Source organism: Saccostrea cucullata, unplaced genomic scaffold (genome assembly GCF_032062105.1).
Source record: "Saccostrea cucullata isolate Sc308-1 unplaced genomic scaffold, CSIRO_AGI_Scuc_v1 ctg859, whole genome shotgun sequence".
Classification (NCBI taxonomy): domain Eukaryota; kingdom Metazoa; phylum Mollusca; class Bivalvia; order Ostreida; family Ostreidae; genus Saccostrea; species Saccostrea cuccullata.
The window spans coordinates 42,885-59,438 of NW_026926806.1; the positions used below are offsets into that span (position 1 = coordinate 42,885).

A 16,554-nucleotide genomic window follows, 5' to 3' on the forward strand; every position below is an offset into this window, starting at 1 on the left:
GCATATTGGCACTGAAATAAGAGGAATGAAACAGAAATTGCAATTTGTTAATGGAGAAAAAAGAATACATGATGTAATACACTCTATTAGGAGTCGAAATCACACACACCTATTAGTTCTCCTGAATTGCAACCCAAGGTGAGCTTTTCTTATCACCTAAACGTCGTTTTGTAAACTTTTTATGGAAATAATAAGCCTAATCTTCCGATTTCAAACATAAAATAACTTAATAACACATTTTATTTTCTGCGTTTTTTCGTAAATTTTTAATATAGATCTACATACAAAAAATGAAAATGCAATCGACATTTTTTACGGTTAATTTACAATGTACAGCAACTTGTCTCATAACTATTTTTTCAAGGCATATTAGTTTGATTCGTGGCATCGCTTATCTTTACGACCATTAGCGATCTTTTCCTGATGATTATGAAGACAATGAAATTCAGTATGCCTCCAATATTAGAAAACGTAGTGACAAAGTGGAAAACAGCCGTTGGTACTCCGTCAGGGTGAACGAAAGTCCAGAGTCCGTACACTGCCATGGCCCACCACTGTATGATGAAGGCTAGGACGAATAGCGACATCGAACGCGCTGCATTGTGATTGGCTGTCAATGTTTTCGTCTGCGTGCCGATACTTCTGCGCAAGCGCCTTGTTTCTGATGTGAGTTTCTGAAATATGAGGATGTAGAGTGTGGTGTTCAGCAGAAGGATGAAACAGAGAGGGACTGTGGTGAAGAAAAAGTTGGCTGTGTTCCCAGTCACTCCGTCAAAATAACAGCTGAAAAATAATACACAATGTTAGCTGTGTTCCCAGTCACTCCGTCAAAATAACAGCTGAAAAATAATAAACAAAGTTAGCTGTGTTCACAGTCACTCCGTCAAATTAAAAGCTGAAAAAATAATAAACAAAGTTAGCTGTATTCCCAGTCACTGCATCAAAATAACAGATGAAAAATAACAAAGTTAGCTGTGTTCACAGTCACTCCGTCAAATTAACAGGTGAAAAATAACAAAGTTAGCTGTATTCCCAGTCACTGCATCAAAATAACAGCTGAAAAATAACAAAGTTAGCTGTGTTCCCAGTCACTCCGTCAAAATAACAGCTGAAAAATAACAAATAAAGTTAGCTGTACTCCCAGTCACTCCGTCAAAATAACAGCTGAAAAACAACAAAGTTAGCTGTGTTCACAGTCACTCCGTCAAATTAACAGGTGAAAAATAACAAAGTTAGCTGTATTCCCAGTCACTCTGTCAAATTAACAGCTGAAAATGATAAACAAAGTTAGCTGTTTTTTTCAAAATAACAGCTGAAAAACAATAAACAGTTAGCTGTGTTCTCAGTCACTCCGTCAAAATAGCTGAAACATGATAAACAAAGTTAGCTGTTTTCACAGTCACTCCGTCAAAATAACAGCTGAAAAATAATAAAGTTAGATGTATTCCCAGTTACTCCGTCAAAATAACAGTTGAAAAATAATAAAGTTAGCTGTATTCCCAGTTACTCTGTCAAAAAAAAAAAAATAAAAAAAAAACAAAAAATAAAAAACAAACAAACACAAAAAAAAAAACAGCTGAAAAATAATAAAGACTTGTCTAAAACCTGACAAATTATTGAAAATGTAAAGAAATAAATAAATAATAATGAAAAAAAAACATTATTTTTTTTTAAACAGTAATTCCACGAAAAAGCGGAAGAAATAACACATAAATCAACATGACATATATCAGGAGCAGTGAAAACAAGGAGCTTTTAAACTTGTGATCAGGTTTCACCAGTCACACCAACCGTGTGCTTCTTGTCCTGTCCTGGAAATAATGAAAAATCCCACAATTCGGTATGTAAAATTGATAATGTTCTCAAACAAATACATGAGAAAGGTCAGTCAGCATTTGACTTGGTGATACATTGTATTTGTTTACTATATCCTTGTAACGATCAACACTGTAAACGAGACTGTTGATAATCTTGTTTCATCAACTTGTTTGTCAATAAATTATTTATAAATTGTTTAGAGGTAGAGTATGTTGCTTAAAAGGTGGCCAACACGTTTATCATAGAGCTTGGTTGTTAGATCAATAACGTCTTTTTCTAGTAAAATATCCAAATATAAAACAGATGTGTCTGACTCTGTGGTATATTTTATTCCTAGCTCACTTGGATGTATTGTGTAAACATATGAAGGGAATAAAATTATTGTTAATTGATAAAACGTCATCGATATATATTTTTTACATACTTGGTAATAAATACAGGATTTTTGCATATGCGATATGCCTGACGTCACGATAGCCGTATCAGCCCTGCAAAATTTGCAGGGCTGATACGGATCAATATTACACCCCTAGAAAATTAAACCTCAAAAAACAGTACTTGTGATCATACACATATTTTGGGGGTTACATATTCTCTTAATTCAGCTTTGAATGCAAGGATAATTTAATTGACAAATTATAGATTATTTTTAATTTACGGGTCGGGCACATTTGAAATAGAAGTAAATGTAAAAACAAACCCAAACCGTATGAGACAATAGCCGTGTATATGTAAGAAGTCCGTGCATGATTATTTACTTATTTTCTTCTCAACTTAATGTGTACTGTATTTTATTACTAAGTATGTAATAAACATAATAAAACATACCCTTTTCCATATCAAATCCCGTATCAGCCCTCGATCAATATCAGCCCTCGGGCCTTCGGCCCTCTGGCTGATATTGGTGTCTCGGGCTGATACAGGATGTGTTATGGAAAGGGGTATGTATTATTCTCCATATATACAACCCCCGGAAATGTAGAGTTGAAGGTCGCAACAAATGTTTTCTTCCTCTCATGTATACAATTTTGAATAAATTCTGCTTCATGTGAATACAAAAATTTCTGCAGTATTGAAAAGTCGTACGTTTTGATGGATTTTGGTATTTGTGATTTCAAATTTTCTAGAAGTTACTTGGAGTTTTAAGTACCCAAGTTTGATTAACACCACTTCTCGAATAAATTGATGTATGTTCTCTTGAAGTTCTCCTTCAATGCTGTTAATATTTTAGTGAGGAGTAACGGAAACCTAGTAGAACATTAACTGAACTGGCAATGCATCTTAATAAGGATTTTTGTGAAGTTTTGAAATCCAATATTATTGTAAATCGAATTCATTTTGGTTTTCTGGAATTAAAAATCATGCAAAACTGACAAATTATTTTGAAGAATTTCCTTAGAAAGTATACTAGTGACAGCCAGGGAAGTCTGGATGACAACTGAGAAAAGTTAAGTAACAACTTGTGGAGGCTTGGCAGGCCAAAGCACAACTTCCGTGAGGAAGAGCCCATTTCATCACTCTATGGACAGATACATTCTGAGACACCCCCGAGGTCGCGCAAGAACAAAATTCTCCGCAGATCCATTCCAGTTTACATCAAGATTACCAGGAAATAAAGGGTCCAGATCATTGAAATCTTCAAATGAAGACGTTAAGAAGTATTTAAGGGAGATGCACAGTGATCCACATAGGGAGGAAGAGTTTGGAGAGTGGGAGCAGTTGATACATCCGAAAGAACCATTCAACCCTTTGATGAATCACCACCAAAGCTAAAAGAAGTGGTAGATCTAATCAAGAAAGCCAAAGCAGCATCAGCGCCAGAAAAAATGGGGATCCAAATAAAGTTCACAAGACCTGTCAACGGTTGAAAAAGCGCCTCTGGAAACTGATAAGAGTGGTTTGGAGGAGAGGTCGATTGGCAGATAGCTGGTACAGAGCAGAAGACTGTTTTATTCCCAAAGAAGAGAATTCAGAAGTACTGAAACAATTTAGGACAATATCGCTCCTGAACGTAGAAGAGAAGATATGCCTTGCAATTTTAGCAAGAAGAAACTCTAGTTATATGCTTGAAAATCAGTAAATTGATATCGCTGTGGAGAAGGGAGGAGTTCCCGGAGTATCTGAATGTATTAAGCATACAAGTGTACTGACACAGATAATCCGGAAAATTGAGGAGTCTTAAGGGGAGTTGGCAGTCATCTAGCAAATGCCTATTTGACAGTTCCCCATAAACTTGTTGAGCTGATACTCGAAAGATACCATGTACCAGAGAAGACAAGGGCAGTTTTAAAAGACTATTTAGACCATCCTCAGCTGAGATCTAAATAAGAGGCAAATTATTGACAAACAAGTTGATGAAACAATAATATCAGCAGACTCGTTTAAAGTCACCATTCGGTAAGTTCTATGGTCGATACAATGACCTTGTCAGCAAATACAATTTATCATTGAGTCAAATGCTGACTGACGTTTTTAACACTAATTGTTAGTCCATTATTTATACACTGAATTGACGACGGATTTTTCCGTTATTTCCCGATCATGACAAGGAGCAAACGGCGGATGTGACCGGTCGGCAGGGGATGCTCACTCCTCCATGGCACCTGATCCCACCTCTGAGGTTTTGGAGGTCTGTGTTTGCTCTGCTCCTATTTTGTGTTGTTTTATGGACTTTTTATCTTGAATACTGTTTGTTATCTCCATATGTGTCATCTACAGTGCAGGATTAAACAACAGCATGTCAACGCTTAGAAGTCACAGGATCCACCATATCCGTAATCCTGTTCTCAGCAGCAATGAAAATGACAGTCAAGTTATTGAAGAAGATCAGAGGGCCATGGATGAAGTCAGACTTGGGAGAGCATTCATGGGTGACATGACAGTTACAACCAAGACAGTTATTGAAGCCAAGTGAACAATACAAGAACTGGACACTGCTATCACTTGGGCAAGAATGAAAGTAAAACCAAGTAAAATCTCGTAGTTTGGTTATAAAGAATGGAAGAGTTAAAGAATAAAGATTGAAAATTGAAGGAGAGGCAATACCCAAAGTCTCAGAGAAACCAGTAAAGTGTTTAGGGAAACTCTTCAATGACACATTAATAGACAGGCAAAATGTGAAAGAAACATGCAGACAGCTGAATGGATGAAAACTGTGGATAAAAGTCGAGTGCCCGGTAGATATGAAGCATGGATTTACCAACATGGGATAATGCTATGGCCGCTATTGGTGTATGAGGTACCAATGCGCACAGTAGAAGGGATGGAAACAACAGCAAGCAGATACCTAAGGTGATGGCTGGGGGTACCTCGAAGTTTCATTATTGGTTTATATAGCTACGGGACTAAGGTACAGTTACAAGATGGGGACAGCTTCAGTAGAAGAGAAGCGCAGTTTGGTGCAGAGAGAAGTGCGTACAATGGAGGAAGATTCAATGTGAAAACAGTTGGAATGAAGAAACAAGGTGGCTGGGTGAACTGGGAAAATGCACGTCAAGTGAAGTTGGGATGGAATGATATTTGGAAGATGGAACCATTCAGACTTCAGTTTTTAAAAGCTAAAACCGGTTTATGATGTTCTTCCCAGCCCAACTAACCTGGTAACATGGGGAGTGAAAACTGATCCAAAGTGTGTCCTCTGTGGTAAACCAGCAAAATTGGAGCACATATTATCAGCTTGCTCTGAGGCTTTGTAAGATGAGAGATACACTTGGAGACATGATAGAGTCCTAGCAAGTATAGCTGACACCTTGGAGAAAAGTATCAAAAACCAAAGAAGAACACAGAGGGCCTGAGATTTGTCATCTTTGTAAAAGAAGGTAATAAAGGACATAAAGTTAGTGTTGAAGGAAGTGCTTTGCTGGGGATAGCAACAGATTGGCAGATGCGGGCAGACCTCAAGGAAAGATCAGTATTTCCATCTGAAATAATAGCTACAAGCAAGAGGTCGGATGTACTTATTTGGTCAATGGATACAAGGCAGAAAATCATTCTAGAATTAACAGTGCCATGGGAAGATAGGATGGAGGATGAGTACAAAATGAAACATCTAAAGTACCAAGACCTTCTGAAGGATTGCCAACAGAATGGTATGAAGGTCTGTTTTTTGCCATGGAAGTGGGTTGTAGAGGATTCGTGGGACAGTCTACGTGGAGGGCACTGAGAGCCATTGGCATTACGAGAGCGGAGAGAAGGAGATTGAAAGGGAGTCTGTGCAGGGAGGCGGAATCAGCGTCTATATGGCTGTGGAGAAGAAGAGCAGAAAAGTAGAACGACAATAAACAGTATAGAGATAGACAGTAAAATAGGACAGCAGTGATGTAGAGCCAAGTGGTTCCAGGCTGGGATCTGATCATCCCAGTCACCCCACCTCTGGAGGCTGTAATGAACAGCGTCCAAACAGCCGATGAAGGAGGATCCACCCGAGGATGGAACCACGCATCTTTTCATCAAGGTGTATACAAGTAATGTCCCACATTATCGATGTTCAGGACTTGCATTATAATAGCTCGGATACAAACCTTCACCTTCATACTAGGTTCAATTATTGATTGAAGTATCAATTTTCCCAAAACACATTCTATTAAACTATCCCTCGAGTTTAATTAATGTATTGATAGCCTCCGGCAATTTAAGAATCTTCTTTATAGTAATGAAAAATACTCTACTTTTTTTCACATAAGAAAATGATGCTAATGTCGTATTAAAGTCCAAAAATGATAAGTTTTAATCTTACTTCCTTTTCAACAGTGGGTATCAGCTTTTCAGAACAACAATGTATTCACCTTAAATACATGAAATATCTATTTGGTTACTCTGGATTAGTCTTATCCCATGATTCCTTGTTCAAAGTTCCAGATAACAAAATGACACAAGATTTTTAACATGGGATGTCAGGGATGATCTCTGGGAATAACTACTTTACTACATTATCTTGCACTTTACTCAAATTACTGCACTGAAATGGTAAAATGTAAATGATTAATATTAAATCATATTTTTACTACTTTATTTTTTAAAATATTTTCTTTTATCTTTATCAACCTTTCCATTCAATATTAGAAGCAAAGAAGAGTTAATATGTAACGTTCCTGTAAATTACCAGTCATTCCGGAAAGATTTTAACATTAATTAATCGACTTATATAAAGTGCACCTTTGATGTTTGAATTTCCAATTCAAGATTAAGTACTGATAATCGTATGGAACTAATAGCAAATTTAAGCATTGAGAAATCATTACCCGCTTCCTATCTCATGAAAGGTTTTTCTTGTGAAACTTCGAAATTACCATGTCTGTCTAATTAAGCCATGAGTGGTTACTGAGACATGAGAATCAAGCTTGTTTTAGAACTAAGTCGATAAAATCAAGATATTTGAAATCTAAATTAAAGAAACATTAGTTTTGAAGCCCAATTCAGATGCAATTTTCACAAGAAATGTTGAGTTTATTAAACTTCTTGCGTTAATTAAAGTTTGATTTAGCTTAAAGAATGCAATCAAGAAAAAAAATATTAACTTTAGCATTAAGTCGGCAATTGTTTTCAATTGTTATCTCAGAAAAAAATCTTTTAATGAAATTCCAAAATTAGCATATCATGCAAATAAGACTTTGATAGAGGCAATGAAAATCAAAATTAAAAAAATTACACGGAATAAAGTGATTAGTATAAAGAAATTACCCCTGTTAGATTTGGCTTTATTAGATTTTAAACAATTCCATGGTTGTATTTTTAATTCTTATATAATATTATAAAATCTAAATATTTTATATAAAAAATGAAGTGCACGTATATATCTAAGGTCTAGACTTTTTAAGATAAATCTTTCATATTTATAAATTTACCACCTCTTGACTTTGCATTTTACATCTTTAATCCAAAAACATGCGTCCAAACTATAACTAAATATGTTTATCCGCCGGTAGCCAATAAAACAAGAAGCTAGTGCTCACTAGAAATACCCCTGCTCTAATGTGAATATACATTATTATGTTAATATATTAGTACATGTACATAAGTTCAGTTACGGGCAGATGCATGGATCAATAGGGGGTTGACATCAGATTCATACAAAAATAAATCCCACCGTATGACATGCTTCAACAAAGAGTGTGCTAAAATTCCAAGCATCTGCGACGAGCTAATAATTGCTGAGAAAACTGGAACCAAAAATACACTAAAAACACATAGACGGTTCATTGAGACAGAGTTGTTCATATACAGATGTCACCAAACGCAGCTTAATGAATGGCTCACATTTAGCCCTTTACTAAAGACTCGAGGCCATTGGGGATCGGGAGTCCTTTATAGTGTAAACGGGCTACAGTGACACTGAAACCCGATTTTAAGGTCTCAACCAAGAGACTCTGACTTGCGAAGGAACAACGTTTATGTTTAGGTTTGACGCGAACGAGAATCGAACACGTGCCTTCTGGTCACATTTAAAGCGAACACACTATAAATATAAGATATTTTATAAACGACATATTATATGACAAATATTATACATTTTTTTCATTAGTGAGTATGTTTGCCCATTGGTGTCAGGTACAGTTCTGGATTTATGATATTCTTAGTCACATCTTTTTCCTGGTTATGTAGATTTTACAATAGGAAAATTAATGCAATATCATATTATATATATATCATTCTCTGCAAACCTCAATTACATTCAATTCTCGGTAGGAAAAAATACAATATGGCACTTTCATTATAGTCTTGTTTGAATAAAATCAGACTGCAGAAATTTAACATTTAATCTCCCAAGCTTTCTTTTTTTCTTGGGAAAAATGTAAAGGATACTAGAATTGAAAGTAAATACAAACATTGATTTTCCGTTTTGGACTATTTTGTCAATTGTCTTTGCACATTGGATGGGTTGTATTAAATTACAATTTATAGTGACAGATATGTAATTCATCTAAAATAAATGGAGTGTAAAATGAATATTTTTAAGCTTTTCCTCGGATAACATTTTCTATTCCTTTATATGTAGGCGTCTCCATATGAGTGAGAAATTCTCGAGAGGGACGTTACACAATACACAATCAATCAACCCTTTATATGTATACAAAATCAAATTTGATATTTGCAAATGATGAAGTTTAGTAAGATCGAATTTAAAATTCAAAATTCTTTAATGTAAAGGCTAATAACTTACAATGTACCATTTGGACCCAATTGACCAGTTAACGCAGCTATTGTTGACCCAAGCAAGGGGAGTCCAAACGTCCACAAAAGTAAACGGTAGTCCCTTGTCCCGAATTCTAAGTTACGGTTAAAGTACATCAGCAGAAACGCATTAATTGCTACAATGTTGACCAGAAGGTTCTGAGCTGTGATGAACTCGGCCAACATCAGTCCGTAAAACTGACAAAGAGCTTTAGGATACACGTGATCTCTGGTGACCAAAATGTGAAAATGGTCTGTAAAGTGTGCCAAGTTGAAGGAACCGTCACATATAGCAAGATAAACAATAAAGCGCTCACTTTTCGTCCATTTGAAGAAAGTTTTGTAGTTGCTTGTCTTAAAAGACAAAACCAACACGGTCACGGCTGATATGAAACTACAAGTAATGCATATGAGGGCTGGAATGTGTAAGGAATAAAACAAATAGGAGCCTCTTCCATAAACATCCAGATCATATCCGTTGTGCTTCGTATTGCTGACGACACTCAGGTTCGACATCGTGTCACAATTCCTTTCCTTTAGTTGGAAACCCGTATAACTTGGGGCTTTTTATACAGTGATGTTTCTATTGATTAACATCCCCTAGATGCCATAGCTTCGTCATCTGCGTTTAATTTAACACAAAAAACCATTTCAAAAAATACATTTTCTATTTTTTACATAGCAATTCAGAAGAAGATAATTGTCATCATATTTGGTGTGTTTTCTTTGCCCTCGTACTATATGTCTGACTAACTATAACGGGAAGACGTTCAAATATTCTTTTGCATTCGAAAAAAAAAACTCCACCGTGGGTAAAGGAGCTTTTATAGAAATATGTGGATTTCTACATTTGAAAAAATCCTACAAAGAATTGTAGCTGTTGCAAAACTGTATACTAGTATGCATTATGGTGTAATTGAAATTGAGTAACCATGATGTTCATCCTAGGCTTCATAAAAATCCTTACAAATAAAATTTAAATACAAATCAGGTCCCACTTCTACCTGAAAACGGTCTTGTGAGATGATCTGTGCAGTTCAGGGATAGCTAATGCTTTAGATGACGTCCTTGCATTACATTCATGCAATTTGCATTATCCTCGGAAGTGAAGCATCCTTCTACCAAATGAAAATTGAGATAAAAATTTTGGTGGAAATTTTGAAAAATCTCTTTGCTAAATTATTTACAGGAGCGAAAGACAAACGTCAGGAATAATGTCATATTAAAGAAATTGTGTTTACTTAGTAAGATGTGGATACTTACTAGTAATAACATCAACTTTAAGAAAATGTCAAATCACAAAATTTTACAAAAATCAGTAGCATCAAAAATTCAAAATGCTAGTATACTTCAATACTTCATACATCCATTCTTCAAGATAAATTAAAGTACTGGCTATAGATAGTTGTATATTCAATAAAAATGGAACTTATTGTGCACCTTAAACATTAATTTGTTAAAATAATATTGATTGTCCATACGAATACTCCGAAGTTGATATTAAAAAGATGTCAGAGTTTCTGATGGACAGTATCTGTGTAGTTTTTGGAGTTGAAGCCTGTCAACAATCTGCTAGTATTGGAATTCCCAGTGGTACTAATTGCGCCCCTTTTTTAGTTTTCAGTTAGTGTTCAGTTTTTGTATTCAAATGAAGCTCAATTCAATTAATTCAATAACTTGTTTTTAAAAAAGAAGAAATCTTTTTCTTTCGTATTGCTTTAATTCGATATTTGATACATCGACGACGACGACAGTTCATCAATTTATGATAATAATAATTAATCTTCATTTCAACTTTTATTCGATATATCTCTGAACTCGTAATAAAAATAGTGCAGAGTTAGACCGATATATTTGACGTTTTTCAGGCTTTTTTTTTAACGATTTTGATATTTTACTTGCCAGGAAAATGTCTGAATCGGCGCCATTTCAAAATCCCTTTTACCTAATGATGGTATGTGGCATGTTTGGTTTAATCTGTAGGGATACATTCTCTTAATGCCAGGGGTCCTGAGTCAACTTGATGTACTCGACACAGAATGCTGACTTCTCCATGGCACCTATCACACAAATTATGTTTTTTTTAGAAATCCAGTTTTTCCCTCTGTTTTTATGTTTTTCCTTTGAGCTTGATTACTGTTCCTAATCTCCGTATATCAGACTAAGCACATTTTAAAAGAATCTTCGTGTGAATGTTCTTTATAACTTTTCTCCCTGAGCAAAACAGGGACTTTGCCATTATCACCAAATGGGAGGAGGGGATATCAGTGAGCTCAGTTGCTCACAGTGCCTCTAGTTTTTGTTTGTATCCTCTTCCTGGTTATTGTTAACAGGCCTCTGAAGACTGGGGAAATATTGTTCGACCGAGTGAACCCCAATAAGAATGTTAAACCAGGAAAAATATTTTTGTAACATTCCTTTAATCTATACATATACTTGCGGAACTTAAAACACTGAAAATATAATTTCACAAACGTGATTGCCTTATTTCGTAACGAAGCCCTGTATGATTGTAATTGTGCCTAAATAGTTTTGGCAAAGTCAAAAACAAATTAAAACATTGGAGTTTGAATACAGTTAGCATCACACATTCCCTTGCATGCTGCATTTGAGCTCAATTGTCGCGGCACTAACACTGTATCCATTATAAATGTAAATGTCGATAGTGTTCACTGGATGCTGAACAATAAGTACGAGTTCCCTAAATAATTACATATAGTAGGATGAACTGAAAAATACCGGTATGTGTAACAAATTATGCATGCCTCTAACAAACGGAAGAGTTTCGTGTTTTTCTTTTAATTGACCACTTCTGAATGCATGTGAAAGGGAGCAAGGTTTGCATATCAACCAATAGCATTTATGAACAAATATTTGACAACTAACACGGAAGTTATAATCCTCTAGAGTATGTATTAACTAGTCTTCCTCATCGATCAGAAATGTCTGAAATTGACAACAACAGTTTTCCAGTCCCCCACCCCTGGGTCCTGAGGGATGGGTATGACCTGCCTGTGTATGGTCTAGCTTCTGGGAGATTTTATGCCTTACACATACCTGCGCTCATCTGTATCTTCCTCAGCTTGACTTCGGTTATTGTAACAATTGTTCTCAGTTTCAGAAAAAAACCCAAAAAATCTTTTTTTGATTGGACTAAAAGTGAGAGATTTATTGTTTATATGGCAATTTGCGATGGCGCTTTTAACGTGTCGCATAGTTTGGACCATCTTCAAATTCTAGCCACAAGGAACCATGTATATCCCGTGACATTGTGTCAATTTTATGGTGTCATGTTGTTAGAGTTTATCACGGCTCAGAACTTAATGGTTAATATTGTGGCAGTTAACGCATTCACTCTTATGATCTTCAATAAACAGCTGAATTTTGGGAAACGAGACTGGCGACTTCTCTTGTGGATTTTTGGAACACCTTTCGTCTTCTCAATGATAGCTCTTACAACCAAACAGATTGGTCCTACTGGCTCAGCGTAAGTTTTGAACTTTCTCTCCAAAATTACACAGTTACAAGCATACTTACTTTTAAGGGCAAGTTGCGCAAAGGGGAAGACAAAAGGGAAAATTAAAGATGTCACCGGTATTTACCTCTACTGATTTTTTTCCTATATAAAAAAGGCAGCAAAATGTGAATAATTCTCTTCAAATCTTTGTGAATGGACTAATTCCCCGTGCGTTTGTTAAATAAGCTAATCCCTGCTTCGAAAGCTAATTCCCCGGTTATCCGTAATCCTCTATATTTTACTTTTGTATCGATCTGTTATGTTAATGGACTAATTCCCCGTACATTAGTCTTGAAGCCAATTCCCCGCCACTCGTAATCCTTTATTTGTATCGGTATAATGAAACAGTTAAAAAGTATATCATCGAGGGAGTTAGCAAGATTCCAGTTCCCCTCGACCAGGACTATTTTCCTCGGCGCGTTGCATTGCGCCTCGGGAAATAGTCCAGGGGCCCGTTTTACAAAAGAACTCACGACTAAGACCAAAAACATTAGATGATTGTAAAATTTTGAAAAATTAATAATTCTCTTTGAAATTGCTTGTGTAAAAATGTTTTACCACATTCCTTTTAAAAAGTTTAAAATAATTTTTTTGATAAAATGTTAATTAAAAAGTTATATGAAGAATTAATTTTGGTCTTAAGTCGTAAGTCCTTTTCTAAAATGGGCCCCTGGTCTTGGGGAACTGTCTCTTGCTAACTCCCTCAGTGATATACTTTAACTGTATATTAATCCGAGTCTAAGAATATTTTAAATTTATCGATATCTAATGGACTTTCAGTATATAAGCAATAGTGCTTAAACTAGTCAAAATTGCTATTACCTTTTGTTGCATATCTTTTGTCTAACTGGCACAAGCATATATTTACTATGCCATTTTGCCTTATGAAGCCTTTTTGGTATCAAAACAAGACTGGCATTCTCTTTCGCAAACCAATTTCACGAAGCTAACTGTGCACCGTTTATTAGTATACTAGTATACTATGAAGTAAGTGGTTACTGGTGGTGGTCAGTGAGGTTGAAACATGTCTCAGAAATGAAGCAGAGCGATATATGTCTAACATCTCGCCTTATAGTCATCTAGTCATATGGTATCCATATACACGGTCCATCACACATCGGAGTGCCACTTTGTAGATCAATCTTGCTAAAGTCATTTGGTGTCCACGACTGCCATCAATAGAAACGTGTACATTTGATGATGATATAGCGACATATTTAGCTAGAAGCAAAAGCACCATAATGACTGCCCGGACATACTTTTCTTTGGCCAAATTGCCATCACAAAACATGGACTTTGTCATCAAGCTCTAGGGAGCGGGGGTCTCATTTATGAGATTGTGGTCATAATATCTCTAGTTTGAACATTACATACAATTAAAAAGTTTGGAAATTATATATTATTTTTCTATGATGATACGTTTGCAATTTTGTTTGTGGTACTCTTACGCCATACCGTTTAAGGTGACGTGTGCTACATAGCAATTGTTGCGTACATACTACATACCAGTATTAGACATATACCCGCACTTTCTTAATAAAGTTACCTTATAGGGTATATTGTTTATGATTGTCAACCACACTAAATTAATGTCTTAAATTTACTGCTAGTTTTAAAAAATATTAATGTTTTGTTTCAATATTGAAAAGATACTAATAAAATCATGTTTTTAGCTCACCTGAGCCAAAGGCTCAAGTGAGCTTTTCTGATCACATTTTGTCCGGCGTCCGTCTGTCTGTCTGTAAATTTTTCACATTTTCGACTTCTTCTCAAGAACCGCTGGGCCAATTTCAGCCAAACTTGCCACAAAGCATCCTTGGGTGAAGGGGATTCAAGTTTGTTCAAATGAAGGGCCACGCCCTCATTCAAGGGGAGATAATTGGGAATGAATGAAAATTTGGTGACATGTTTTAAAAATCTTCTTCTCACGAACCACTGTGCCAGGAAAAATGCAACTTATGGGGAAACATCCTCAGGTAGTGTAGATTCAAGTTTGTTCAAATCATGACCCCCGGGGGTAGGGCGGGGCCACAATGGCCGACCAAAGTTTTACACAGAAATATATAGGAAAATTCTTTAAAAATCTTCTTCTCAAGAATATCAAAGCCATGATTGGTCATGAGACTACTAGTACTTTTGGATTTAAACTTTTCAATAATAAACCAATTTCTATTTTTTCCCAGCCACAGTGCTCAGGTGAGCGATGTGGCCCATGGGCCTCTTGTTTTCTTCTAGTTGCTCGTTTGACGGCGTTAATGGGAAAATGGGATCATTTCTACTAACGACGCTTCCTCTCTCCGTCATTCTCGTTATGAACACAACGCTATACGTTTTGACGTGGATTAAACTTCGTGCTATGGAACAAATGCTGAAGAAATCACTGGGAAAACAGTCGTCTGCTACACGAACAAAGCACGCAGCAGTTCGCGCCATGTCTCTGTTTGTGCTAGCCTTCCTCATTCAATGGTGGGCCATGGCTATGCGTGGGATTTGGGGCTTCGCCCAGCCAGGTGGTGTTCCCGCTGCAGTTCACCACACCGTCACCACATTTTCCAACATCGGTGGGATATTAAATCTCGGGGTTTACCTTCTGATCAGACGACAAATGCATCTACAGTTGAAATCTGAGAGTAGCTCGGGCACAAAACGACCTGGGACTAAAGATACAAGTGACACGGAGTTATAGAATATTACAGATCTGTCAATCATAATTATTCTCAAGATCATGCCTTTTGCTCTTTGATACCAGTTCCAAAGGCTTCCAAATGCAGGATACACATTTTTTCCCAAAAAACATTAATGAATAAGGCTCACATGTATATCACATATTTCAGCCGCTATATCAAAGCCTCAAACATATAATAGCAAAATTCATAGATGCATAACACACTATTGGAGTAATGTTATTTCAGATGTACGGCTATTGTTTCCCGCTGAAAGTGGGGAATATTAATATCGGTCTTTCTTTCCGTTCGTCCGTCTGTCTGTAAGTTCTGTCTGTCTGTAGTGAAGCCTTTGACATTTTCCAATAAAATTTTACATAATAACTGCCTATGGCCAAAGGAAGACCCCTATTGATTACGAGATCAAAGGTCAAAGTAATATGTTCAAAAATGTTTTAACACTTTCGTCTCCATGCGATATCTTGAGAAGCCTTTGAGCGTTTGCAATGACATTTTATACAATAACTCCCTATGGCCTAAAGAAGACCCCTATTCAAAGGTCAAAGGTCAAGGTTGTTAATTCATATTTTCTGTCTGGGCCGGAATTAAAAATATCTTTGTTTCCCCTAACCCGACCCTAAATTCTCAAGCTGGGTCGGTAGGTAGGTAAACAATTTTATATTCTGACAGCAGCTTTGAAAATACATTTTAAAATTTAATGGAAAATTACCTTTATAAATAAGAAAAATACAAAAGAAAGCAATTTGTGAACAAAATGCTAAGTATCGTACATATGCCGTATAAAAGCAAAATTCATGATTAATTAATTCACAACTGTTATTTAGTGAACTTGTGAAATATATCACGCCATTACATTAAATAAATTGAATAAAATAGACATGATTCTATTTACGCAAAGACCAGACATACGAGTATATTTTTTCCAAACCTTCCATCAGCCTTCAGAGCTTATTGACGATCAATATACTTTTTTGAGGGCCATGAGATTTGCAGCGGTTCTGGAGCATTTTGCTTTGAAATTAAGAGAAGTAAGTGGCTAATTTTATATCGCAAGTTCAAATCCCAACTAGAGGTACTGTGAGCGATGAGCTCACTAAATGATACCCCCCGCCTCCATATAGTTATAATGGCAAAGTCCATGTTTTGCAGTGGCCATGAAACCAAAAATATATGTCCGATCAAAAAGTAAAATAGGAGGTGCACAATGGCAATATGTAATAAAGATTCTGTGAAAGTTTCATCAAATTTCATTCAGTGGTATGAGAGGAGTTGCGGATAAGAGATGGGTACCCCAAAGCGTAACAGACGGACGGACGGACAGCTAGACGGACGGACGGACAGACGGACGGACGGACAGACGTACAG

General features: G+C 36.2%; 2 protein-coding genes across 2 annotated transcripts; one reads left to right on the forward strand and one right to left on the reverse strand.

Moving 5' to 3' along the window:
• Positions 1-25: 25 nt before the first annotated feature.
• LOC134272697 (uncharacterized) lies at positions 26-9,512 on the reverse strand. Its single transcript, XM_062754898.1, has 2 exons — positions 8,978-9,512; positions 26-783 (listed from the first exon to the last, which is right to left on the reverse strand). Exons 1-2 carry the CDS (start codon positions 9,502-9,504, stop codon positions 360-362), a joined length of 951 nt encoding a protein of 316 aa, XP_062610882.1. The 5' UTR covers positions 9,505-9,512; the 3' UTR covers positions 26-359.
• Positions 9,513-11,906: 2,394 nt separating this feature from the next.
• On the forward strand, positions 11,907-16,554 carry LOC134272690 (uncharacterized). Its single transcript, XM_062754891.1, has 2 exons — positions 11,907-12,475; positions 14,741-16,554. Exons 1-2 carry the CDS (start codon positions 11,931-11,933, stop codon positions 15,189-15,191), a joined length of 996 nt encoding a protein of 331 aa, XP_062610875.1. The 5' UTR covers positions 11,907-11,930; the 3' UTR covers positions 15,192-16,554.